Here is a 25,895-nt window from a genome sequence, read left to right as displayed (position 1 = left end):
TGAACTCACTTCAACCCCCTTCAATCCTTCAGACTCTCAAACCGGTGAAACTCGTACTTGTGATCAATCCACGAAAGCAAACAATCTCAAAGCACAATGTCTTATAACGATGACGACGTATGACCTGGCTCGAAGCTGTTCAGGCACTCTGCTGACATGCTCTAGCGACGCGGTGGTGGCTATGGTGACGATAGCTACGTAGGTCACGCCAGAAGTTCACCGAAACCTCAAACTGACTGAAAGCTAGGGCTCTAGCGGACGTCAAGGAGGCGGCTATGGCGACGACAGCTATGGTGTATGCTCTTCCCTTCTGACACTCTTCCCTCGGTACTCATACAACGCTAGTCGTCCGGGCGCGGTGACGGTGATAGCTACGGTCGAAAGACTGGTGGCGGTCTAGGGACTGATGACACCTACGGCGACTCCACTGCTACTGGCGGCAGAAGCACTGGCCGGGACAACGAATTCGGTGGGCTGTCGTCGACTCCCAGCAAGACTCCATTGAACTAAACTTACATGTAGGCATGGGCAGTGGCAGGACTGGCACACAAGACGCCGGTGGCTTTGGCGCAAGCGATGATACCTACAGCTCCGGGACCCGTGATACCTCTGGAGGTTATGGAGGTAGTGGCCGCACCGGCGGTGGTCTAGGGACCGATGACACCTATGGAGATTCCACAACCACTGGTGGCCGAAGCACTGGCCGTGACAATGAATATGGTGAGGGTTGTCTGCCGTGTTCGATATCCCAAGCTAACCTTGTGTAATAGGCTTGGGGAGTGGCAGGACCGAAGCTCAATCATCTGGCGGCTTCGGTGCAAGCGACGACACTTATCGCTCCAATACCGGTGGCGGCGGCCGTGGCTACGGAGATGATAGCATTGGCCGTCGCGGAGACGATTTCAGCTCTTCGGGTGGAACTTCAGGTGGACTCGGTACGGACCCTTCATGACATGTCTTGACAGCATCTGACCTGGGGAAAAGGCACCGATGATACTTATGGCGACGCAACCCGAACCGGAGGCACTTCTTCAGGCCGTGACAATGATTACGTGAGCACTTCCCTGTTGCAACTGATCCGCATGGTCTCGAACATGGTACTGACAACTAGACTTGCAGGGAATGGGCTCCGGCCGCACCCAGGATCAAGAGCGCGGCGGCTTCGGCGGCAGCAGCGGCGGCGGCTACGATGATGATAGCTCAAGTGGCAAGAAAGACTCTACCGTGGGCAAAATGATGGAGAAGGCGGGCAGCATGTTCGGAAGCAACAAGCTGGAGGAACGAGGTGCGGAGAAGAGACGTGGTGCAGGAAATGATGACTACTGAGTCCGTGCTGGGAACATGTTGACAAGTAGTCGGGGATGACGGGACGCCAGTGTCAAGGAAGGGGATGAGGGACTGGATGAGACACTATGCCTACATGGGTATTGTACCTGGGTCATGAACCGCCTGGCCAGTCGGGACATTTCCTTTGACGACGAATACGAGGGACATCAACGGTTTATTCGCGACTCTTCTGCTATACGAGATATCATCATATTTGCGTGGTCCGCTTCGTATCAAATGTAATGCTTGCGCAAGACAAAACCCATATTCACCAACTGCCAGGAAGGGGTCACCTCCTCTCCCAACCCACGACGCGGATCTCAACACCAGCCTTTTCGTCCTTCAGCCACAACTCCTTCCCACTGCTATCCGCCGGCATGACCTCGTCTTCCTCTTCCTCCTCGTCCCCTTCGCTCTCATCCTGCCCGGCAGCGTCATCCGCGATGCTCTGCTTCCGCCTGCCCAGGTGCTGAGGCAGCTCCACGTCGTCGCCGATCCACTCCTGGACTTTGGCCTGCGCGACGTGCTTCCACTTGGCGGACTTGACGCGCGAGTGCGGCGAAGGCAGGAGGTCGGGAAAGAAGGTGTCGCACTCGAAATCGTCCCCGTCCCCGTCGTCGGCCGTTGTCGTCGTCGTCGTCGCATTCGGGCCCCCGCCGCCGCCGCGGCGCCGGCGGATCTGGGTCTGCAGGATCCTCACGTCGAAGTGCTTGCCGCCGCCGTCACCGCCGGTCTCGCCCTCGGTGTCCGTCCCCGTCTCGCTCCCGGCCGGGGTGGTGGGCGTGTGCAGGTTGGCGGACGACAGCGCCAGGACCTGCCGGTAGATCTCGGCGCCGCCGATGCAGAAGATCTTGTGGATCGAGAGGGATGGCGAGAGGTCTCGCGACGGTCCGCCCGGGGCTGAAGTGGGCGCGGTGGCGGTGGGCGGCGGTGGGATCTGGATCGGTGCTTGCGAGGAGAGCAAGGAGAGTGTCGAGGGTAGGGAGGCGGAGATGAGGATGGGCGATACCGCCGACGCCGCCGCCGCCGCCGCCGGTGGGACGAGCATCGTGCTGGGCCGTCGCTCGGCGGCTCGCTTGGACGTCGAGTTGAGCTTGATCCGCACGCTGGGCTTGGGCGGCGGCAGGGTGTGCAGCTCCCACTGCGACGCGGCATCCGCGCTGCCCTTGCCCGCGGATTTCAGCTCCTGCAGGATCTTCCGCCCCAGCTGCTCGGAGTCGGAGCGCGTGATGATCACGTTCAGTCGTCCTGCCAGCGGCCGGAATTTGGCGGGGATGCTCTCCCACGTCTTGCGGCCCATGACCACGGCATTGAGCGTGCCCGGCGGCGCCGCTGAGGAAGAAGAAGAAGACTCTGGGTGTGAAGAGTCCTTGGCGACTTCGGGGACGTGAGACGTGACGGTCTTGAAAAAGGCCATGTCCGCCTTGATCGGCGGCCAGGGTAACCTGCCCTGGTGCCCGATGCCCATGGGCGGATTCAGCGACGTGGCGACGATGAGGTAGATGGGCTTGGGCCGCATGAAGATGGGCTTGACAATGGTCGTGGTGGTCTTGATGATGCGTTTCGAGGAGGGCGAGAGCATTTCGGGGTCTTCGTCCGCTTCCTCGCTGTCACTGTCGAAGTTGGGCGGGAGCCTTGGCGTGGCCAGCTCCGTGGGCGACGGCGGAGCTGAGAGCGTGGTGGACGGTGGTGTCGGCACGGACATTGTTCTCTTTCCTGAGCCCGCCGCCGCGTGATGTTTGTGGATTTTTTTTTGCTGGAGGCCTGTCGTAAATCGAGTCGTAGAGAATCAGGTATGTTGATTGGCCCCAGTGTTGAAGGGTGTTGATGTCTTATCGTATGGTCCTGTGAAAGTGAAGGAACCAACGTAGGTATTTTTTTTTTTTTCAGGTTCAGGTCACCACAGTCATTCAGATCTCGGTCTCTCGTCCTCCTTTCCGTCCTTCTCTTACGTTTCTCCGTCTCTGAGTTAGGGGTACGGAGAAGGAAGAGTGAGTAAGAGAGTGAGACAAAAGTCAAGCGCGCTCGGTTGAGGCAGATCACCTCGAGATGACGCGGTAGACCTTAGGTACTGTCCATCGGCTACCTGCACTCTACGCAGCTGCACCTGGGTGGGTTAGGTACATATGTACGTAACGCGCCCGCGGATAGGTATTGGTAGATCGCAGAGAACCTTGCGATGTGAGGTGATGTGATGTGCGATAGCAAGATGTGTTTTTCGATCGAAATTGAAGGGGCGCCATCCTAGATGGAGATGGGGGATGGTCTAGACCCTCATCGCGACGACATACAGAACCACATAATTCAATGGAAAAGTTATCGCCGCAGCTGGTCCGGATTCCAGAGTCCAGAGTCCAGAACCCAGACTCCCCACAGGCTAGACCGCGGATACGGGGCCACGATTGATTCAATGCCTCGGTGCCTGAAGTACCCAATACCTTCACCCTTGGTATCTACCTAGTAACACGAGCAGGTAGTCCTACAGAAAGAGTTGATTGGTCTTGAGGAGGCTGTGCTGCTGCCCGAGCGGGGGAACAGCTTTTTGGCGCCACCAGCGAGCGTCAATGGTACTTTCCCTAGGGACCACGGTACCTTGGGTAGGCAATAAGGTAATCGAGTACCCAGAAATGTTGATACCCCCGCCTGCATGTACCTACCCTTGTAGGCAGGCAAGTCAGCCAGGGCCACCGATGTACTTGTAGCTGTGACAGCGACTGCAGCCCTTGGGAGATCAGAACCCCGGCGGGACGGCATCCCGAAAGCTACCTGGGGAGATCTTCTATGTATGGACTGTACCTAAGGTAGATGGTCAGATAGCTGCCTGCCTACGTAGTGGCAGCCGGAATGACTCGTTCAGGCTGTTTCTTGGTCAACAGAATCGCAATCATTCTTCAACGGCATATATGCGCCTATCAGTGGTAAAATGATCTTGACAGCCTTCGCCGGCCCTGCTCAATCAATCCGCGCGGAAAGATGACCTGCAGCACAGTCGACGGTGCCATGAGCACGCGCTCCGACAATGATGGATACTGGGTTGTAATCTACTATCCTCTGCTCATCGTGCTGTTCGGCGTCCTCTGCCTGTCACAGATGGAGAGTCTGATAGAGACTCTACCACCAGTTCCAGCTTCGGCGGCTGCGTCAAGTCGGTCTAAGTCCTCGAAAGCCTGGAAGTTGCCCGCACCAGTGCCCTCGAAGGGCTCCCCGGTGTACACCGCAGATACCATGGAGCGTGCGGATGAGGAGCCGGACCTGCGGTCAACTACCACAGAGAACAACACTGCAAAGAATGAAGGCTCCTCGCCTACGACAGCCGCCCCAGACCTTCATCAAACCGCTCTCGTCGATACCCCCTCAATTGCGGCACTCGATCGGCAAATCACCATCGCCACGGTCTGGCAGCTCCTCCAAATCTACCTGATGCAGCGTATGGGGTTGGTGGCGGCGCGATTCATCCGCGAAACGGGGGCACTCAAGGTTTTCGCGGTGCTTATGCTTGGATTCTGCACCTACCTGGTCATTCTGTCTCTTGCGCGATTGGAGCAAGCGTGGAACGCCGCTTATGCGTTTCGTACGGTTGAAAGAGAAGATCCGTCCTTGGAGAGGAAATCATATTGGTTCAAGTTGATGGGAAATGTTGCGTTTGTTCTCCTTGCTGATACCTTGGTACAGAGAGATTCGTGCCTAGAGAGGGGGTTGCTCCGAGGGAGGCATCAAGTCAGCGACGGTTTCATTTTTCTCCAGGAACACTGATCACTTTGCCTCGCCCGTCAGGGTACAAGGGCAAACGTGATGCACCAAGGATAACAACGATGGGACGATTACACATGCCTTGATATCGGTCTCTTATGAATGGTTACGTGTAGAATGCGAAGGGTCCATTGTGAGCCAGGAATGTTTGAATAACAGCCGTTACTCTTTATTTTCAGTCACCTCGAGCGTCGTCTCGTACTTCTCTAGAAACTTCTTGAACCCTTCTTCCACCGCCTTGACGTCTTCCTCCATCTTCCTCCTTGCTGCCTCGTTCTGCCCGCTGAGATCGCGGCCTTCGTGGTCGCTTTTGAGAGTGTCCAGTCCACCAAAGAGCCAGATCTCCTTCATGGTCCGCGTCAGCATCATGATTTCCTCTGCTGCGCGGACGATTGCTGTCGATTCGACGTCGAGCTGGAACTGTTGGACGGCCGTGTCTGTCAGTGATGGTGGAGGGGGAGCATTGCCCGTGCCTGCAGCCGCCGCGGCGGTTTGCGTGGTTGTGTCATCGAGAGCCACGGCGAGGATGTTCTCGAGCCTCTTGATCAGGGTCGTTGAGAGAGCAGTGATGCGGGCTGGAGGGCAGCTGTCAGAACACCGGTTTGGTGATTACAGTCCACGAACATCCATTGGATCGAGGCCACTGGTAGGAGTCGGGAGAAGAATACGAGCTTGGGGCCAATGATACTTGCCCAAGTGGCTGCGCAAACATACCTTGTAAGAATTTGGCCGTGGGCACGGCGTCCGAGGCTGTATCTCTTTTGGCTGTCGATTCCATCTTGCCAAAGGTCCAGGTCCGCCGCCCCAGCCTTAAAACTCTTCAGCCTCCACCCTATCAGCCTTCTCAGAAGTACTCACTGTCTTGTTGCAACAGCTCCCCAAATTTCAAGCCGGGCCGCCTTGGGGCGGAGGGCCCTAGGAGCCCCAAGTCAGATTCAGCCGTTCTTTTGTCTGAGTCTGGCCCTTTTGGGGTTCACCCAGCTCTCACAAGGCGATCAAGCAACGACGGAGAGGGTCTAGGGACCAGGCAGGATCTCCTGCATTTCGCGGTCAAGGAGAAATGAGGCCGTAGTCAGCTGCGGTCAGCGTTGTGCGTGATGAGAAAGAATTACTGGACTTGGTTGCTACATCGTCTTCACGGCGAGGCCATGTGATTGCGAAACGTGCGTAACGTGCAAACTTGGTGTGTTGCGCACAATCCAGGCTTATTGTGCTTCACGATCGTATGCTCCGCTGGAGTAAGCCGCTACTGTAGAGCATACAGGCTGCGGTTGGCAACCCAGAAACCAGCGCTCTTTTTACACCATCCACTACACCTGCCCTTGTGATCTTGTTCAATTCAACATAACCCAACAGGTTGATATATGCCTGAGGAGTCAATGGTCTCTTGGGGAAAATGTCTCAACAAACCCCCCCTCCTAGAGCAGTCTTCCTCTTGCGCTAGTACATAAAATGGAAAGCTCTGACCAGACACCACGCAATGGGTAGCATTCTCTCGAAAGTCAAGTCTTCCTTGATTACTTCTGGGTGTCCCTCACTTTTCTGGGCATTCAAACGAGAGGTATAAGCAACCTGGGACCAAATTCTTACTTCATCAGTTGCGCTTGCATCGAGATACAAGCGAGCTGAGTGGATACGACCCAACGACTGTCGTTGCATTTTCTCGGTACCTCGGGATCTTCGAAGGCGCTGCCACGCAGCTGGGCGAACGATGGTGTTGTCTTCGCCACAGGGCGATAAATTTAGAAGCAGCTCTCGCCGATTCTGATTCGACCAGCTCCGCGCGCCACACCTTGTCTAAGACATGCCAGGGACGCCAGGGACTTTTCGGAAGGGCAGAAAATTCTCCGCAGCCATGCGTGCCATGCCACCTTCCTGCCACCGACGCAAGGCACGGCTATGCGTTCATTTGCAGTATACAAAATACAGTTGCTCCATCGCCCCAGCAGGCGGTCACTCCTGACGTCAAATCCAGGACTCGGAACACTCGGTGAGGTGGATCATATGGACATTTTTTTCAGGGCACGTTGGAAGCGACTGGAAGAACATCCTCATCCACGATCCACCGTTCCTGAGACATTGCATACGCAGACGACCAGTGCTTGCAAATCCTCCCACCCACGCTTTGTCCATATTGAGTATTTGACTCGACCAGCAACGGACAAATAAGAGAAACAGAATGGTCTGACTTCCAGAGAAGGAGCGGGTATACCGATGTAGCGGACCAATGCTTGCCACAGTCAGGCTCGGACCAAAATCCACAGCTGGTCGTACCGATACTTCGCCTCCCAACACGACTCGCCAAGCTCACATAACGGTGGCCGGAATTGTCACATCGAGGCGTATACTCACCATCCAGTATGGACTGACGGCCTTAAACTGCCCCAGTTGGACCCCAGCCTCCGATGCTTTCCTCATGGTACTGGAGTCATCCTCGTCGTTTGGCCTCCACGTGGTGGAGAATTTGACCCAACGTACACTTTTCAGCCGGGTTAGCTTTTCCCATCGATGGGACGTTGCCCTGCTGCGCCTTCGGGGTATTGGATGACGATCGAGTTGCTCATCTATATGGATCGTGGTAACAGTGGTGAGAGGTAGGTATAAGAAAGAGGTATTTGCCCGCTCCCCTCCGTCAGATTTTTTTCCCTCTCTACAAGCACTCCTGTCATTCGCTGTTTTCCATTTCGTTATACACACATTCGTTCTCCTCGCCCAACATGGCCAAGCCAATCGTTCTATTTTCACTGCTCGCTCCTGCTCTCTCCGCTGTCTTGCCTCGCGGTCAAGAGAGCTCGTGGAATGACTGGGCCTCGTCGAGCACGACCAGCGTAGCGCCCACTACCACCTATCCTTCTACCACTGCTACCCCGAGCACCACCTGGAATGATTGGACATCTCAGAGCACAACTATTGTCTCTACGACTACAACTCCCTCGAGCTCGTGGAATGATTGGACTTCAAAGTCCAGCACTACGAGCCCGTCCACGACATGGACCAGCCCGGCCACGAGCAGCACAACAAGCAGCTCGGGCTGGAATGACTGGACGAGTAGCTCGACGACTCCTGTGGTTCCTACTACCAGCAGCACAACGAGCAGCTCGGGCTGGAATGACTGGACTTCGTCTTCGTCAACAACCACACCTAGCACTAGCTCAACGACTTCTAGCAAGGGCTGGAATGACTGGACTTCGTCTTCAACCACCACTGCTAGCACAAGCTCAACGACTTCTAGCAAAGGATGGAATGATTGGACTTCGTCTTCAACCACCACACCTAGCACAAGCTCAACGACTTCCAGCAAAGGATGGAATGACTGGACTTCGTCTTCGACTTGGACTACCACAACTCCAAGCACTACTTCTACCAGCAGCAGCAAAGGCTGGAATGACTGGACGAGCACTTCTTCCACTACCCTAAGCACAACTACCAGCAGCAGCAAGGGATGGAACGATTGGACATCCTCGTCGACTCCCGTTATTCCTACTACCACCAGCAGCAAAGGCTGGAATGACTGGACATCCTCGTCGACTCCCGTTATTCCCACTACCACCAGCAGCAAAGGCTGGAATGACTGGACATCCTCGTCGACCCCCGTTATTCCCACTACCAGCAGCAGCAAGGGCTGGAATGACTGGACGAGCTCGTCGACTCCCGTTATTCCCACTACCAGCAGCAGCAAAGGCTGGAACGATTGGACATCCTCGTCGACCCCCGTTATTCCCACTACCACCAGCAGCAAGGGCTGGAACGACTGGACGTCTTCATCCGCAACTACGACTCCGTATACCACTCCGGTTACGACTAGCAAGGGCTGGAATGATTGGACTTCGTCTTCTGTCGCGCCGGTTTCTTCCTCCTCTCAGTCGTGGGGTGAGTGGTCTAGTGCTCCTGCTCCCGCTCCAGCTTCGTCACAAAGCTGGGGCGAGTGGTCTAGTGCTCCCGCCCCTGTGAAGCCTACCACTAGCCCTGCTCCCGCGCCACAACATTCTCAATCTGCCGGATGGAATGATTGGCAATCGAGCACCTGCACTCCCACCACCGCCACGACCACTGTGTACGTGACTGAGACGGCGCCGGCCTCTACCGTGTACGTTACCGAAACCGCGACCACGACTTTGACCGAGTCGGAGACCACCACCGCGACGGTGACCAGCTGCTCTGCCACCGGCACCTCGTGGGGATGGCAAGACTGGCAGGGCAAGAGCCACGGCCCGAGCTCGGCCCCAAGTTCGAGCGCGACGTGGAAGAACTAGATAAAACTAGTCCCCGCCCACTCATCACGGCGACGTGAAGTACGAGAAAACTGAGAATGAAGAATAGACTATACGCTGGAAATCGGGGAACGAATTCCCCGAACCAAAAAAAAAATAGGAGAGAAATCGTCAAAACAGTGACATTCAAGAGGGGGGGGGAGGGGAGGAATATGATTTTGACACATTTAATCAGCAGATTGCATCGGTATGCATTGTTACGGGAACATGGACTCCAGCAATGCAGGGCGGAGGAAATGATGCATTGCATGATGAAAGAATCGGCGGCGGCGTCCTTTTTTTGAAAATAGTTACACACGCACGCACACTTGGTCACTCCTTAGGCTGACGTTAATGTCTACTGCTGATAATCCATCTATTTACTGCATTCACACTGCACAATGCAACAACAAGTTGGTCAGATCTAAACTCAACACTTATTCTGTCTACATTATGGAGCATGATCTTCGTCGTCCTTCTTTGTGGCTTTTCTTCTCGGCCTAGCAGGTATTCATGCCTGCCCACAAGGACGTTTTCCGTTGCTGCCAGGCTCGCCTGTCAATGCCGCCGTGTTCCGACGAGGCTGAAAGGGGGATGAAACGAGACAAAACGCCAGGGAACAGACGCGGCGCTGCGGAGGCAAAATCATACATTTACTATATAATCTTCCAGTGCCCAAGCTCCTCAGTGCGCCGCAACAGCCACCAAGTCATCGAGGCGGAGGAAATACAATGTCACTGATCCGGGCCAGGGCGTCGCCTGCCCTCTCCAGTCGGGAAAGGCCTTGGATTCATAAAACACGTTCGGAATTCGTCCATCCAATCCGATCCGATCCGTCGGAGCATACCATGATTTCAGAAAACAGTGCCGCCTGATGATTGCCACTGGGTTACCCAGACTAGTTGGCCGGGTCCTCTGGTGGCGCCTCAAGCTCCAAGGCTCGTCCTGTGCACCTTTCCCCTCGGAAACCGGCGAGGGACAAGCGCAAACCCCAACCATCTGTCGAGAAGCAGACCCCTTATCCAATTGACGTCCAGCTCCGACCAGCCCGGGTTCGCATATTTCCCACCGATCCTTGTATTGGCACAACGTCGACCCATTCCACCCAGCTCACCTGGTGAGAAGTCAAACCAGCCTTCCCTCGGTTGCAACGTAGATTGCGCTGAAACGCTCACTGACAGAATATAACACATCCTGTGGGTCGAGCCCGACGCCGCCGAGAAACAAAACAGAAGATTTGACACTCGAAAACACAAGAAACCATCCGTTGCAATAAACGCCCTTCAAAATATCCACCCATTTTGAAACGCCACTGTAGAACCCCAATAATTCGTTGGCTCCGTGATGGTGGAGCTCCTCTATCATTCATACCCGAGTTGGAATGTGCGTGGTATCTCTTGCGCATTCGGGACGACGCACTTGCTGGACCAGGACCTCCCAGAGAGAAGAAATCCCGGTCTCGCTCTATTCTTGTCAACTCCCCCCGTTCACATCACCAGCTTTCCCGGCCGTGTTGAAATCGCTCTTTTCCATCGCAAAAGGTAAAAGGTCGTCATCGTCGAAGCGGTTTTCAGGTCGACTCCCACTGCTTCTTCCTCGCCACGGTACGCTGCTGCTGCTGCTGCCTCCCGGGTCAATGCTGGCTCGTGTTCCTCCCATACTGGACGTAGATCCTTGAGGAGGCGTGACTCGCCGTCCGATCCCATTTCGGCTGGTAACCTGATTGCGGTAGATATTGGCAGAGGATCGTCCAGAGGCAGAATCAGAAGCGCCGTCATCGTTGTTAAGGGCCGTTGCAAGCGCAGAATGGCGATGAACCTGAGACGATCGTCGAGGTGACCCGATGGACGGTGGTTGGATTGGCACCTGTCCCTCGCCGACAGCCCCGTCAGCGTGATCCTGAGCCGACTCTCGGCGGTGACCCCGACGATCGGCCCCCATGCTGGCACTACGCATCCCATATAAATCACCAATATCATCATCTGAACTCAACGGTCTGCGCTGAGCAGAACTTGAACGCTGGTACGACGGAAAAGGCCTGGGAGAGCTGGGAATATCGATGGCAGGAACATTGGAGGTCGACTGAGCGTGTGCGGTCTCCTCTGTGGCAGCTTCAGAAGGTGATGGTGGCTCCTCAGGGGCCAGACGATGTGGCTCGTCAGCGTCATCATGACTGTAAGCAGCGCTAAGTCGAGACGGAGCAAAGGGAGTGTGCGGTGTATGAGGCGAAATTGGTTTTCCAGGAGAAGACGAGGTAGAGATGGACGTTCCCGCCACCATAGCAGGGACTCCGGACAATTGTCGACTGGAAGAAGCGGATGATCTCTGCAGCAATAATGATGAGGACATAGAATCCGATAACGCTGTATTGGAATCTCTCATTCTGTGGTATCGATTGAGTGCAGCAGTAGTTCTTCTTGTGTTTGCTTCGGCAGCGGTGGGGGTGGTAGGAGTGAGGAGATCCTTTTGCAGCTCTAGCATCTTCAAGAAACTGGAGATATTCTCACCATCGCCATCTGCCATCGAGCCCGAGCTCCCACCTCCTGTAGCTCCCTCTGTCATCAATCCCGAACCAGGCTGTGCAGATGACGTGGCGCTTCCTCTGCCGCTGCTTGTCTGGTCTTCGTCTGTCCGTACGGTTGTCCCTCCCGACGAAAGTCGCGCTCGCCTGTGGCTAAAACTACTGCTATATCTCGTGACTGGAGCGGGTTTTGGAGAACTCGAGGTCGAGGACGCAATGGCATTGTCCGAGGCAAGAGATCCAGCTCGTCGCCCGGCCAGAGTCACTGGAGCCGCTGCGGATGAAGGAATGCCCTCTTCCGTCAAAGAGCCTAGGACGGGAAGTCGAGCAGAATGAGTTCTTGGCGAACTCGCCATGGGAGAGGCGCCCAGCGGAGATGCTGACAAAGTGGGTGTCTTGAAGGGTTGGACGGAGAACGAGCTTGAACTTCGACGGTTGGCTGCCACAGCTCTGAGTGAATTCCGCGAGTTTTGGCCTGCCGTATGTGAAGCCACAGTGGGCCTGGCCGGTTCTGGAGTCGGAGAAGAGCTTGCATTGAAATCTTGAGCGTTTCGCAAAGCAGAGATAGGGTCAGTCCCGGTAGCAATGCCCGCTTGGTGGAAGCTTGTCAGGCTGCCATATGCATGACCCAGCTCTGCTTGTTCCAGCAACCTCTGTCGTCGATCTGCAGGTAAAGATCCGATCTCTGTCCGCGGCGCCTTCTCACTCGGCAATGACGGCCGGAATAGCTCGTCATCAGTGCCCAAGAACCGGGAGCTCAACAGCTCCTCGGAGTCATCTATCCGGAAATCACAGTTCTGGCGGTAATCAACCTTGACAGAAAATGGACCAGCAGGTGAATCCGTGACGCCGAAATCGTAGGACAACAGAACGCCCGAGCTGCTATCGAAGAGTCGCGTGCCCAGATTGTCGGAGCGAGACAAGCTCCGCATCTGAGACCCGTCAACCAATCTATAGCCCAGCTTCAAGGCCATATGGGAGCGTCCTTTGCCAATCTTTCGTGAGAGTTTCCACGCTGGCAGGAAATTGCTGTAAGTGTAGAGAGATCTGAAGAAAACGATGCTCTTTTTGTAGACCAGTGGCAGTACCATGGCGAGATCCGGAGGGATGGGCGCTGTCTGTTCGCCGAGTTCGACAGTCCACCGCTCGAGAATGACCTCGTCAATGTCGCCCATTCGACGCTGACTGCTGCGTGAAGCACTGCGGGCAGACATCAAGGTGTTCATGACATCCCACCTCTTGCCATCTTCGTCCACAATGACCAATCGCTGTCCTTGCTGCAAGGACTCGGTGCTCAAGAAAACCTCTATGACCAATGGAGGAGGTCTATTGTACTCCACATCACAAGTCTTCCACCTCTTGATGTCATCTTTGTACTCGTCCGTCTCCTCAATGTCGATGTTGAACCACCGGTTCACTCTCTTGTCGTTGGTCTTCTGAGAGTAGGCTGGGGCGAGTTCGACTCGAGACTGCAGGATGATCAAGGCGGACTTGGTATGGAAGTTCTGAATGACCTGGTTGAGCCGCTGCATTTGGACGCCGGGGTTGTCCGCGGGTTGATCTTGACGGGCAGAAGCAAAGTCCTCCGAGGAACCGGAGCCTTGGGTGAGAGGAGAGTTTGTTCGGAGAGCCTGGACGTCTCGATCTCTTGGGTTATTTGTGCGGCTGGGGTTGGTTTGCTCAGAGGTAGCGGGGGAGGCTGTGAGAGGCGGCGGGCGAGGGTGTTGATGCATCTTGGGTCAAACTGGATGTTGAACGTAAAGGATTGCTGGTGTGTTCAGTTTCGGGTGCCTGGCTTAGCGTTGAAGGGGTGAGTTGGGACTGATCCGTATTCGATAGCCATCCATTGCTTTTCATTGATGTGATATCCACAAAACGTATGCAGCAGTCCTGGCGTAGGGGTGTGGGTAGCGGTCAAGGCATCTGGGGGGGACTTTGACGTGCAAGGCTGATGGGACGGAATCAAAGAAGCAGACTAGGTCGACGACGGGGCCATTGTGGCGTCGGACCAGGAAAAGGGACAAGTGGGATGGAAATGGTCAGCGGAGGGTTGGGGATTGAGGTTGAGGTGCTCCCGTTGACGATGGTCTCGAGTCGTGGGCATATGACGGAAGCCGCATGTGATTGGAGGTCGCGCGGGCTGGCGGCGTGAGGTACTTTTCGGCCAGGGTCAGATGGGGGTCAGGCGATGAAGGGTAGGTAGGACGAAGGTGAGCAGGCAACAATGAGGAGGAGTCAGGATGGGGGTGGAGAAGGACTGCGGACGAGAAGGAGATGAGAGGAAAGAAGGGGAAGAGATAAGTACTGGAAGAGTCATCGAATGTCGGGAAAAATGTATATCGAGGGCGGATGGCCAGCAGAAGCAGCAGAAGCAGCAGCAGCAGTAGTAGGAGGACAAGACTGCGCCGCTGTAGCAGCGGGTTTCACGCATCATGCGGTTCTTGGGGTGGGTGGCTCGGTGGGCAGAGAGGGTGGGCAGGAGCTGTTGAACCAAACGAGTTTAGTACCTGACTAACTGTACGATCTCTTGGCCCTGCAGCGGCCTGGGTGTGGCCTGCGGTGGCCTACGGTGACTGACTGACGGCGGGACTGCAGTGCCTGCGGTGGCTGCGGTGGACTGGCCGGTGAGCGAAGAAACGTCCCATCATGTAACGGCTGCGTTGTGGTAGAGGAGCGTGTGAAGAAGAAGAATTGTCTTCACCTCTCCTTCGTCCTCTCTCTTCTCACCTGCCTCCCTTTCTCATCACCGCTCTTGTTCGCGACGAGCCAGCTATCAGATGTGCCCCCCCCAAATATGCATGACCCTGGGTTACGCCTGCATCGCCTGCATCGTACCTTAATCCCTGTGGATGGAACCCCCATCCAAGGGCGCCCCATAGGCTGCTTTATTTTGACTGACATGCATCTTCTGTCGTGCCGCCTGCCGTCATGCCCGTCTGGCGATTGAAATTCTCCCACGCACACACATCTCGACATGGAGGCCACATGTTGGTTAAGCTGTCGTCAACACCTCTCGCTCTAACCACCCGCCATCATCTTCGCGCTCCACGCTGAAGCCATCCTCTTTTCCCTTCGTGCAAATGCTTTGCCGGCCACAGCTCGACCCAATCGAAGTTGCGAACCACCTTAACCCACCTCGACCCGAATCCGCCCGTGGCTACGCCGACCTTTGCTTCCCCGTGGCACTAGGCTGATTCAAAGGTCCTCATTTGGCACAAGGGGGAAAAACATCACCAAAGTGTCCCATCAATGGACCTCTGGGAGTCATTATTGTTGCCTCGAAAAATAAAAATTTACCAGGCTGACTGGATGGATACCGTCAATTGAAGCTTCCCCTCCACAACACAAACAAGGATCAATTGGACCAAGCGGGAAAGGATTCCCTTCTTTGTGCTCTTTCTTCTGCCTACTTGGCCCCCCCTAGGGTCTTTCTCACGAAGGCACCAGTGCTGAGATTGTCGTTCTATGCAGATAGCCCAGACCTTCACCTCGATTTCCCCATTTCTTTTCCAGGCAAACATACTTGTGGCCTTTTGTGTGCGGCCCGCTGCAGAGCGCCAATGCTAAAGATGGCAATGGGGACTGGCAGCCTGCTGGAGCTTTTCCGTGTCTGGTATGGTACGACATCCCTGTTGATGCAGGACTTGGTTACGCGAGGATCCTTCGAGTACGAGGTACATTGGTCCGTCCCCTTACTCATATGGTGTGAGGAAGAACAGTGTCGACGAGAACCATTCCTCTGCTGGTTAGAACGTCTAATGCAGCCCTGGGATCACAAGTCTCCTGGTTGATTGGTTCCAAGGCAGAAAAAGCAGCATTTCCTTGATCAGCTAGCTCTTAGCGTGTTTCGATACAACTGGTCATCCCCCACGTCTTCACAGAAGCAATGCCCTGTCATGATGTACAAAAGGTCTTCCTCCAAATTCCCGTCCTTTCCTGGGCCTCTATGACTCTTTCAAAGTTGATGCCTTGGCCCCTCGAAGGGCTTGCTGAGGTTTTCCTTGACCACCGGCTCGTGCACTGCTGGCACTGCCTCGGGACACATTACCACGCCCAATTCCTCGTCCTGACCCAGGTTCATGTCTCACCATGGCCGAATCCATCGAAGATTGTCTCTGCTGTCCACCAACTTCAGCATCCGACGTCCCTTTTCCGCGTCCTCCCCCTCGACGTTGTCCGCCTCGGCCACGACCGCCTTTTCCACGACGAGCAGCAGCTGCGTTGGCCTGCGCCTCTTGTTCTTGCACTCGTCTGCTTTCATTGTCCCACCATTCCTGAAACTCCTGTTCTTGCTGAATCTCCTGAAGTGACTTCTTCGCCACCGCTTCCTTGACCGCAATCTTTTCTATTTGCTGCTGGGCCAAGATCTCAGCCATTGATGTGCGCGCATCAACCGCTGAGACTCTGGTTGGCAGCGGCGTATGGCGGATCGACTGGATTTGCGGAGCGGCCGGCTTGGAAGGAGCTGTAAGACCGATTGCAGGTCCCGCACCAGTCGGGCCCTTGGGGGACGGACCGGTAGTCGAGGTGCCTCTGGCGATGGTTTGACGCATTGTCATTGGCTGCTTCGCAGGAACCTCTTTGACCGCCTCGATTGGTGCAAACGCAGTCGGTGAAGAGGTGGGCTTGGGTGTCTTTGCAATCGCCTGCCACGGAGAAGAAGTACTGTTTGTTGCGGGTTTCGCCGCTGAGGGAGCCGAGGGTTTGACATCCTGCTCTTTTACTTGCTGTTGCTGTCGCTTGCGCTCCTTCTGCGAAACCTTGACAGTTGCCTTTGATCCCGTCGAGACTGTTCGCATTGCCTGAGTCAAATTCGACACCCGGGCAGCTGAAGCTTGCTCCATAATGTCTTTGAGCCCGTCTCTCTTGATGCCTTGAGCGGGAACCCCCCATGCAGTTCGTTGTGCAGCAAATCCGCTGGTCGGTGTTTCAGTGGTAGTGGAATCTAGCAAATCTCCGTCATTAGACCTCACCGAACTGGAGAATCCTTCACGCGACCTTTCCATCGAAGGAGGCGAATCATTTGCGGGTAGTTTCGTTGCGGAATATCGAGCACTGCTCTCGAGAGACGGGCGCTTCCTCGCAGGATGAGGTGGCAAATTGTCGCCCTCTGCAGCTGGGAGAAGCTCTGGGTCATCACCATCCATGTCGAACGGAAGGTCATCCTCTGCATCGTTTGCCTTGATCGCGGGGCTGCGGCTTGGAGTGCTAGGTGGTGATGAATCCACGGGGGTCGGTAACAAACTCTTATTATGGGGCGAGAGGCCTGAGCGTTCCAGGCTCCCGTATCGCGTCTTCAGAGATGCTGCAAAACGTCCCTCGTCTTCGACCAGTCTTGATCTTAGCCTCATAGAATCTATCCTTGTCTGTCGGCCAGCCTCAATCTGACTTAGCAGGCTGGGATAGTTCTCCAATAGTTCTGCCTCAGCTCGATTGCTGCGAGCGAAAGGGAGGAAAGCCAACTGGTTGGCTTGGACGACCCTATCAAGCTCAACAAGCAGATCTTCGTCCAAGTCGTCCAGTAACTTCAGCTCCAACATGCTTTCCAAGTTGAGGCAAATGTACTCCAGTGCGGCATTCTTGAAACTATCGACTGTACACTCCGTGACTATATTGACCAGAGCGCACACATTTCTGATGTTGACGTGCCTGCCGAGGGTTTTTTGACAAATCTGTGCAAGGCGATCAAGCATGAGCTCGTTGGCTACCGACATTAATTCGATGACGATGTCGACGAATTCGTCCAAACTGTTGGTGAGAATGTCATCAAAGATTTCTTCTCCAGTGTCAGCGTAAAGGTGACGGAGCACCATGACAAAGATCTTCTCGTCGATATGCTTCAGGTCCACGCGTACAGCTTCAGACTGTTCTTCGGCCGTATTTCGCCGCGAAGCCATCCACATTCCACCAGCTCGTCCGTTGAAAAGACCGTCGAAGAAGGGGCAACGACTGCACAACAGGACGCTATGCGCAGGCAACTCGGCGTCGTCTGCGAGTTCCACAACAACATCGGCGTCTGAGAAGAAATCAGGGTCAACCACCGCAAGCTCCATATCGTTCGCTAGACTTAGGGCGGGATCAACCATGACTCTTACAGAACGTTCAAGGCTTCGCATTTCGAGGTGGCTTGCAATCTTCATAAGCTCGACGCGTACTGACCGGTACCGAGCAGCAGATTGTAATGCCTGGGACGTATAATGCCACACGTCGACCAAATTGTCGGTGTACAGATACAATACGAGGTTAATGAGAGTCAGGAAGTCCGCGCCTTGGAATGAGACTTGTATCTGGCCGTCTTGGCCATATTCGATCGACATGACATCCGGAATGGAGTAATAGTACGTCTCTTGGACTTCCGTCAACGCGTTACGCATGACCCGGCTCCGTCCCTTGAGTATAAACGAGTGGACGGGGATTCGTACATCCGTGACAGTAGAAGTGATCCATAAGTCGTATTGGCTTTGGGAAAGTGGTTCGTACCGTTGACACATGTTGAGGATGTCCGTTTCCGCCGAGCTTCTGCTGATCACTGCATGAGCAACACGGAATGCGTTTACCTCTGACCCAGGTATTACGGCCTGTGACACTCCGTATTCTCGGAAAGGTAGTAAGCGAAAAGCATCTCTCCACAGAGCTGGCGGGACTGGCACGATCTGGTCGCGTGTTGTACTAACATCCTTACGCACCGCCGTGAAGGCTCCGAATGCGTTGCTCCTGACGGCGATGACTCCAGTTAGATTGGGAATACGGACGAATTTGTAGTCTTTCGGACGCCCTGAACCCAGCTTTGTATCTCGTACGGTCTTGATGTTTGCACGTTTTTCCTTGCGCCAGGCGGACCCTGATGCTGTACAGAGAATGATGGAGCCGTCCTGGCCCACGGCAACGTCGATGGCGGACATGTGAGCCTTGCGGAGGGACCACAGGCGCGAGGGCGTAGGCAGAGCGTTGCGTGCCTTAGTAGGGTTCGTTGTTGACATATTCGATGGTACAGTTTCGGGAACCTTGGGGACGTCGATAGAAAATACTTCTCCAAAGGAGGACATTGCGCAGATTGTATTGCCCCCAGCTGTTATCTGTTTGACGTAGTTGGATTCCATATTAGATCTTGTCGACAGATTGTTACCCATATAGTAGTTGGTGAAGGTCTCCAAAGGGAAGAGAACCTTCGTCCAACCATAATGCGTGAAGACGAAGACATCGTGATTTTCCAGCAAAACAATTGTAGCCCGGTCGATTGCGCTGACTGATTGAATTGAAGTCTGCAGGACTGATACACCGACTCGACGTGGCAGGACTTGCATTTCCAGAGAGCGTGCCTCGGCATCGGTCAAGCCCAGTTGACCCTCGTTCTTGCCGAATGTATATATCGCAGAGGCTGTGTATATGGCAGAATGAATAGCGGACGCTGCGGCGCCAATGATGACTTCCTTCTTAATGTAGCCGAAGAGCTGGCGGGGGATTAATTGAGTTGGGACCTCGTTCTTGGGTACCTCAGGAAGAGCATATCCTAATTGACCAAAGCGATTGCTTCCCCATGTGTATACCTCGCCTTGCGAGCAAACAGCCACAGAGTGGTCCTGACCGAGGGCTATCGATGAGATACGTCGTTTGGCCAGTCCGCCAGCTTGAATGCAGCGATATGTAAAACTAGTGTTTTCGTCGCCGGTTCCAAGACGACCACCAGGACCATACCCACATATGTATAGGTTCGAGATCGGGTCGTTGGTCAGGATGGCAGTGTGTAGCTTCGACATGACCACGTTCTGAATCGTGATGGGCCGATAACGGATGATGGCGGGCAGGTCTGGGCGTGACTGGAGATCCCCAACACTGTCCGCCAGGTCTTCGTGAACCCACGCCTTCCGTCTCTCAGCAAGATGGTCATCGAGGAGACGGCGTAATAAGTGGTCGGGGCGTTCAAAGTGAAGACGCTCAGGGAAATGTCTATCATCCCCGTCGCCGAGACCCAGCGATAGGTTTTTGTTGCTTCCAAAAGCGTAGACCTCGTCACCAGCGAGATCTACCAGAGGGGTCACATGACGCCTAGATCGTTCATTATCTTGGTGGTCACCACTATCGTCCACTCCGTTGATGCTATCATCGTCGCGGATCCCGGACGTGAGGGTGGAGGAATCTTGCTGAAGAGACCGAGGCGCAATGGTCAATCCAAATACCTCAAAAGGACTGTTGCCTTCGTGATCCTTGATTTTCACCAATCCACCGGCGTGGGAATGCTGAGCACTGGTTGTGTAGTCCGTAGCGTCTTGTATGTCACGGGCCATGAGAGCATGCGCAACTGAAATATTGCCGAAGTATAAGGCACGGTGGAGGGGTGTCCACCCACTTTCCAAATCCTGTACGTAGAGATCCAAGAAAGGTATTTCCAACAAAGCCTTGACAAAAGCCAGAGCATCGTCCGACTGCGATGACGCAGCATGATGGAGTATTGTCCGTCCGAAACTGTCCTTGGTGTTCACTTCTGCCCTCGTGAGCACCAACCCGACATTTTTCCCAGGCGTCGCGCCGCTAGGTGTGGTTCCCGAGCTCTTTCGAAACTTGAAGGGTGTCTTGGGAGAGACTGCCAGATTCCCAGGACTACCTATCTTCAGCGTCGCACCACCAACTTGTCCGGTGCCAGGGGTTCTCGGAGCACCGGAGGAGAAAGTGGCGTTAGCCAGGTACTGTCGAAAGGAATCGACATCATCTTCGAAGAAAGCGCGCCAGAGATTGTAGCTCATGTGTTAAACCGGATCACCGATGTCTCCGGTGACCTTGGAGGCGCCTCGCTGTAATCTCAACGGATCACGGCGTATTTAAAGGCGCAAAAGGTCGAACGGAGACGAGGAGGATGGGATGGGTGAGAATGACTCAAATCTAGATCATCGTGGGGGCGCAGTAAGAGTGTCCTTGAAGTCGCAGATTGATTTACACGGAGACAGGAAGATGATTCTGTGGAGGCCGCGACTGGGAGTCAGGGAGGAGGACAGGGAGAATTGATTGTCTTTATGGAGGGGTATACGAGAAGTCGTGTCGTAGCTCGTGGTCGCGGTTGCGATAACTGTGCGGAGCGGGCGTCGATGCTCGGGATGACGCTGGGACGGCCTTGCGGCCAATCACATGCCCTCGTGCCAATACGAGCCGCGTGTGGTGGAAAACACATCTTGTCTTAGCAACCTTTGATGGAAGTGTAAATGTCTCTGGTCCGCAAGAGTGTGGAAATTGAGCAAGGATACACTTTTCAACGGCATGGTTTTCTACGAGTGACACCCTGGAGGAGGGGTAACCTGTTTGTTTGACTGACGCGACTCACGAGGGGACCCGCGATCTGAAGGCACAGTGGGCTTCTGAAAGAGCGGTGTACCTAGTTCGTAGTTACCTAGGTGCGAATGGAGTACCTCTCCCTGAACCAAGTAGTCTTGTTAACATGTGGGGTGAAATGACGCTCAATCAATTCGTTGATGCTCGCTATCTGTGCGCGTTGCGTGATTCGTAATGGCCACGGGACTGATTTGAAAATATATTCGACCGCTACGTAGCTGCAATCTCAGAGTCCCATCATTCCTGCGGCAAGTCCCAGCCCCAACAGAGCCGCAGTCGGAACAGCCGCATGGTTTGCAGCCCCAGATGAAGATGAAGACCCTCCTGTTGTCGTTGCCGTTGATGATGAGGCGGCCAAGCTGAATGTTGGCGTACCTGGAATGATCATGGTGGAGCCTTGGACACTGGCAAGTGGAACACCTGTTTCTGCGACGACCTCGGTGAGTTGAGTGCCTGATGCAGTCGCGGTTACTGTCGCACTCGGAATGGTCGTCCCTGTTGGGAAAACGACGATGCTACTCGTGCTGGCTTCGTTTTCAGCGGCTTGGGCAAGAGCTGCAATCTTGTTGTCGATATCGAATACCGCGTACGCGCTTCTCAAGAAACTGTCTCCCATGATACTGAACCCACCACTATCGGCTGGAGTCCCGAAAGCTAGTACACAACCTCCTGACGGATCGTCGAAGTTGGCGGATGTGTATCCCTGGCCTCCAACCACCTGCGAGATAGGAACTTGGACTGTTACGCCACCCTCACCGCCAAACGAGTAATTGATGGTACCATTGGCCTCCGCAAGGCTACATGGGACCAGATAGGCATCTCCAGAGGGATCTTCGACCGCTCCAAATCCGAGGGCCAAGTCTGTAAAGATGCCGTTGGTTAAAAGAGTGTTGGTAGTACCCGAATCAAGTAACGTAGCCTGCGAATACCCTTGAGGCGACAATTGGGTGGTTTGACCGGTCGAATCTGTGAAAGAGACACTGGTCAGGGTAACATAGTATTCCGAAATGATTCCCTCCGGCCCGGGCTGCAACGGGAGGGCAACAAGATCTCCCGAATATTTCGTTGTGTCGATACCACCAAAGATCACTGCACCTGTGGTTGCGTCCAGGTCATTCAAGTACAAGCTGAAGGCTTTGCGGTTGATGATTCCGGTCGACTTGAGATTGTCCATGACCGACGGGTAGACGCCATTCGGACTGTCGTTGTTGGCTTCATTGGTGTCAAATCCAATCCCCATCACTCCATGCTGGTCGAACAGCTGCGTTGCTACTCCGAGCTGTTGGTTGTCAATGGAAGGAGATCCACCAACTGTGACGGTGTCGGAACTCCAGTCGCCTGCGTCACTGTCTCCTGGTTGCGCATATGTCTGTGGCATTATATATGTCAGTTACAACACACTTTCACACCTTGCGTCTGCTTTGACAAATCTTCAGTGTCTTGGGCACAGGAGCTTACAATATTGAATCCACCTTGCTCGATAACTTTGTAGGTGCTTGACGAGCTTGGATCAAAGTCGCCCAAGTCGCATTGGCCCTGCTGGCAGAGTTTTGCTGAGGATGCGGGGATCCAGAGGTCCGAGGAGCCAGTGTCTAGAGTAACTCCCAGATCCTGCGGAGGTGTGCCGACAGTGATATTCACCAGATATTCGAGTTTGTTGGTGTTCTGTGTCAAGACTGTGTCCACGCTCCCATCTGAGTTTTGTCTGCGCACTAATCTGCCTTCAGAGGGAGTCCTTCTCTGTAGGTCCAACTTGAGATAGCCTGGTGAGGCGACACACGTGGTCGCAAGAGCCGCAATGGCCGTTCCGGTCAGAAGATACATCTCGGATCGTCTGGCGTTGGGCCAATGTGAGAGCCAAGCTGGGGAGGAAGTTGGTCGAAGGTCGAGACGAGGGTAACCAGGAGGAAACGAACGGCGGCTGTTTTATTTACACATGAGCAAGGAAGGTGGAGGGACAGATCCGTTGGTTGATCCTGTTACACAGCCACAAAGGAGCGGCAGGAATGGAATTGGTGGACGGTGCAACACTGGAAGTTCGAAGTAGGGAGAGGGCCAGAAAGGAGAGAAATGGTTAATTACGAGAAGCAACGAGGACTGGATCCGGTTTGTTGACTTGATGACATTTTCCCTGTAAGGCCAGCTGCGGGCAGCGGACTGCGGACTGCAAGCTGGTGAGCTGCACCACTGGGCCAGTGGCAGCCCCAAAAACCCACGTCATTGCCACAGCTTCCCCTACGCGTGACTTTTGTGTTTGTAGGATGCCGTGTGCCTTGGTTTGAAGCGTCCCGTCAGCCTGACCAGCAGGGAAAGTGAAGAGGATTCCCTAGTGCTCGACGACGGATTTGCTCTAGACCTCACGGTCCAAGGCTCGCTTGGCCCCGCCGGGTCAGCTGAAGCATGGTTCCCGGTGGCACCAACATCAGTAAACTAAGATGCATTTCAGCCCGGCGTTGCAGAATTCCATTGCGGTAGGCCTAAGAGAAGCCCAGGCCCTGTCGATGCGGAGGACAGCGCCACAGCGCCTAGCTCTAGTAGGGGCTAATTACCCGGTACCTTACTGTGCGGGCTAGTGGAAGCCCTAGGCGGCTAAGGCTCACCTAAACTCTAGGTATATCCAATGCTTAAAAGGCGGCCGTCTGGGCTGCTAACACTCTCACTATTCGCGCCGAGGACAAAGCAATTGGCTCTTCGGCCCCCCAAAAATAGATGGAAAGGGTAGAATGTTTCCAGTGACCAGATTCCTTCGTACATACTCAAGTCAGTAAAAGTACTCGTACACTGATGCTTTTGGCCCATTCCTGCTACTATGGATCTTTGCGCAAATTTCCTCAATTCCCTCACCTCCTCTTCCCCATCGCATTTGACAGGTTAAGTGCCGTATCCAATACTGGTCCTCCAACGGATGAAATGCCCGAAAAAGCCAACCAAGAAACAAGAAGACCTGTGAGACTCAACCACCATCCGTGAAGACTGACATCTGGCACACACTCCATTGTATTCAAAAGGGCTTGTATTCTCTGCTTCAGATGCTCTTGTCTTTTTTGCCTTCAGCATTGGCTCGCCCCAACACTAGTTCATCACGAGTCCAGATGGCAACGGCAGCGGCGCCACACGGACCGAGCAAGCCCGCCGTGAGAACAGTCTTGATGACCCCAAGGAAGATCTGGCCAACGGTGGCCTTCCCATGTTTGCTGGCATCTCGCACTGTCAATCCCCAGAGAAGTGAGGCGGAAACCCCGACGACAATGTCCCATTGAAGGAACCACAAAGCTCCATCGGCCAGAACCTTGACCTGTGGCTGCCCAAACGGCACGACAGGAACAAAGATTCTGGCGGGTTGAAGCTGTGGGAGGTAGGTGGCGCTGAACAGGACCGGAAAGAGGTAGGCCAGCGTTGACAGGCTCAGTGCCGCCAGGTGGGATCCAGCCGATGATATGATTGCAAACGCGTATGCCAGTCGGAGATACCTGGCACTCTTCAGTCGCTTATCATTTTCGGTCAAGACGGAGGCCCGTTGATCGATGGCGAAAGCCAGAATGGTCAGGAGAGATTGTGTCAACCCAATCCAAATCGACCACCCCTGCTGAATACCCGTCCACGTCTGTTTGGTCTCGAACGAAACCACAGTTGGGGCTGGCAGGCACATCAACAGAGAGGGAAGCCCGAATCCGACGAGGATGCTGATGGGTGCAATGGCGATTTTGATTGGTGCATCGACCTCGAGTTGATAGTCCTTGGGTTTGAGTACTGTAGGTGACATCCACAGGTGCAGAGCAAACCACAAGGGTGCGACGCAAGCATAGCCTACAATGGCAACCCCAACACCGAGCAATGTTGTCCTGCCAATAGTCAGATCCAGCAAAGAAGCTATACCACTACGGTTGACACTTACGCGGTGAGCAGCAGTTTGCCTCTATTGCCATTCCTGAGTCCCTCCACCATGACCAAGACCCACGCAGCGAGGACTTGCCCTCCAAGGTAGAGGAAAGACAACGACACATCTGCTCGGTTGCCGTCGATAGCGGTGTAGAAGAAGCTGACCAAGACTGTCAATTGCTTATCGATCGGTCCAATGCCAGTGTAGGTCTGCTTCATTGGGGCTGAAGTCGGACCGGGAATGACGGCGCCTGGCTCTGATTGCTGGCCCAAGATCTTAAGGAGTCCATTTTGATATGGGAACCCCCAAAGCGTCCAGAAGCCCGCCAGGGACAGCAAAATCAGCACAACTTTAGGGACGGTAAGCGCCATAGTTGGGAAATGGTTCGCGGGAGTATCGGCTGGATTGTCTGGAAAATCCTGATGGAAGAGACGTCTGCCAGAGAGATGGAGAGAGATATAAGAGGAGAAAAAAACGATGAAAGTCGGCTGATGATGGGAGTAAGAAGAGATGGCAGCCTGGGTGAGTCGAGAGGGGTGGTTTGGCAGAAGACGGGGGATTTTCAGCTTGTCGCGTCTCAGCCTCAAGCCCCCAAGCTAAGAATCAGCTTCCAATGACGATTGATTATTGGTGGTCAGACTCGATGCCTTCGTGGCAGGAAATGCAGACCTGGGTATCTCATCCTCACCGGTGGGTGGAAACATGATTCCCCGCTGCCTTCTTCTGGCCTTGTGTGTGACTTGCACCGCATGACGTGAACTGACAGGCGTTGAAGTTGCCTTTTAGTATTATGAGAAGTTCTTTCCCTTTCCTGCCTGCCGCCTGCCTCCCTGCAGTGCCAACGGTG

At 54.5% G+C, this 25,895-nt stretch overlaps 9 protein-coding genes across 10 annotated transcripts; 3 read left to right on the top strand and 6 right to left on the bottom strand.

Moving 5' to 3' along the window:
• Positions 1-96: 96 nt before the first annotated feature.
• PV07_05691 (uncharacterized protein) lies at positions 97-1,326 on the top strand (the record flags this gene model as incomplete). Its single annotated transcript, XM_016392603.1, has 8 exons — positions 97-117; positions 166-198; positions 248-295; positions 346-469; positions 523-720; positions 771-935; positions 985-1,052; positions 1,120-1,326. 8 exons carry the CDS (start codon positions 97-99, stop codon positions 1,324-1,326), a joined length of 864 nt encoding a protein of 287 aa, XP_016250122.1.
• Positions 1,327-1,482: 156 nt separating this feature from the next.
• Positions 1,483-3,602, bottom strand: PV07_05690 (uncharacterized protein). The gene has a single exon (XM_016392602.1). The coding sequence runs from the start codon at positions 3,029-3,031 to the stop codon at positions 1,616-1,618; it is 1,416 nt and encodes a 471-aa protein (XP_016250121.1). The 5' UTR covers positions 3,032-3,602; the 3' UTR covers positions 1,483-1,615.
• A 454-nt stretch (positions 3,603-4,056) lies between these two features.
• On the top strand, positions 4,057-5,304 carry PV07_05689 (uncharacterized protein). Its single transcript, XM_016392601.1, has one exon. It carries the CDS (start codon positions 4,300-4,302, stop codon positions 5,077-5,079), a length of 780 nt encoding a protein of 259 aa, XP_016250120.1. The 5' UTR covers positions 4,057-4,299; the 3' UTR covers positions 5,080-5,304.
• Positions 4,441-6,597, bottom strand: PV07_05688. Of its 2 annotated transcripts, XM_016392600.1 has the most exons (4): positions 5,935-6,597; positions 5,791-5,885; positions 5,158-5,651; positions 4,441-5,010 (listed from the first exon to the last, which is right to left on the bottom strand). In XM_016392600.1, exons 2-3 carry the CDS (start codon positions 5,852-5,854, stop codon positions 5,239-5,241), a joined length of 477 nt encoding a protein of 158 aa, XP_016250119.1. In that variant the 5' UTR covers positions 5,855-5,885; positions 5,935-6,597; the 3' UTR covers positions 4,441-5,010; positions 5,158-5,238. The 2 variants fall into 2 exon arrangements, with proteins under 2 accessions (XP_016250119.1, XP_016250118.1); XM_016392599.1 differs by having other exon boundaries at positions 5,791-6,597.
• A 665-nt stretch (positions 6,598-7,262) lies between these two features.
• Positions 7,263-9,329, top strand: PV07_05687 (uncharacterized protein; the record flags this gene model as incomplete). Its single annotated transcript, XM_016392598.1, has 1 exon — positions 7,263-9,329. The coding sequence occupies exon 1, from the start codon at positions 7,794-7,796 to the stop codon at positions 9,327-9,329; it is 1,536 nt and encodes a 511-aa protein (XP_016250117.1). The 5' UTR covers positions 7,263-7,793.
• Positions 9,330-9,959: 630 nt separating this feature from the next.
• On the bottom strand, positions 9,960-14,196 carry PV07_05686 (uncharacterized protein). Its single transcript, XM_016392597.1, has one exon. The coding sequence runs from the start codon at positions 13,578-13,580 to the stop codon at positions 10,800-10,802; it is 2,781 nt and encodes a 926-aa protein (XP_016250116.1). The 5' UTR covers positions 13,581-14,196; the 3' UTR covers positions 9,960-10,799.
• Positions 14,197-15,791: 1,595 nt separating this feature from the next.
• On the bottom strand, positions 15,792-20,588 carry PV07_05685 (uncharacterized protein; the record flags this gene model as incomplete). The annotated part of the gene is made up of 1 exon (XM_016392596.1): positions 15,792-20,588. One exon carries the CDS (start codon positions 20,586-20,588, stop codon positions 15,792-15,794), a length of 4,797 nt encoding a protein of 1,598 aa, XP_016250115.1.
• An 806-nt stretch (positions 20,589-21,394) lies between these two features.
• On the bottom strand, positions 21,395-22,992 carry PV07_05684 (uncharacterized protein; the record flags this gene model as incomplete). Its single annotated transcript, XM_016392595.1, has 2 exons — positions 21,395-22,537; positions 22,627-22,992. 2 exons carry the CDS (start codon positions 22,990-22,992, stop codon positions 21,395-21,397), a joined length of 1,509 nt encoding a protein of 502 aa, XP_016250114.1.
• A 749-nt stretch (positions 22,993-23,741) lies between these two features.
• Positions 23,742-25,810, bottom strand: PV07_05683 (uncharacterized protein). Its single transcript, XM_016392594.1, has 2 exons — positions 25,064-25,810; positions 23,742-25,010 (listed from the first exon to the last, which is right to left on the bottom strand). The coding sequence occupies exons 1-2, from the start codon at positions 25,417-25,419 to the stop codon at positions 24,194-24,196; spliced, it is 1,173 nt and encodes a 390-aa protein (XP_016250113.1). The 5' UTR covers positions 25,420-25,810; the 3' UTR covers positions 23,742-24,193.
• Positions 25,811-25,895: the final 85 nt, after the last annotated feature.

Source organism: Cladophialophora immunda (assembly GCF_000835495.1).
Source record: "Cladophialophora immunda strain CBS 83496 unplaced genomic scaffold supercont1.3, whole genome shotgun sequence".
NCBI lineage: Eukaryota > Fungi > Ascomycota > Eurotiomycetes > Chaetothyriales > Herpotrichiellaceae > Cladophialophora > Cladophialophora immunda.
This window is presented reverse-complemented; position numbering and strand designations above follow the sequence as displayed.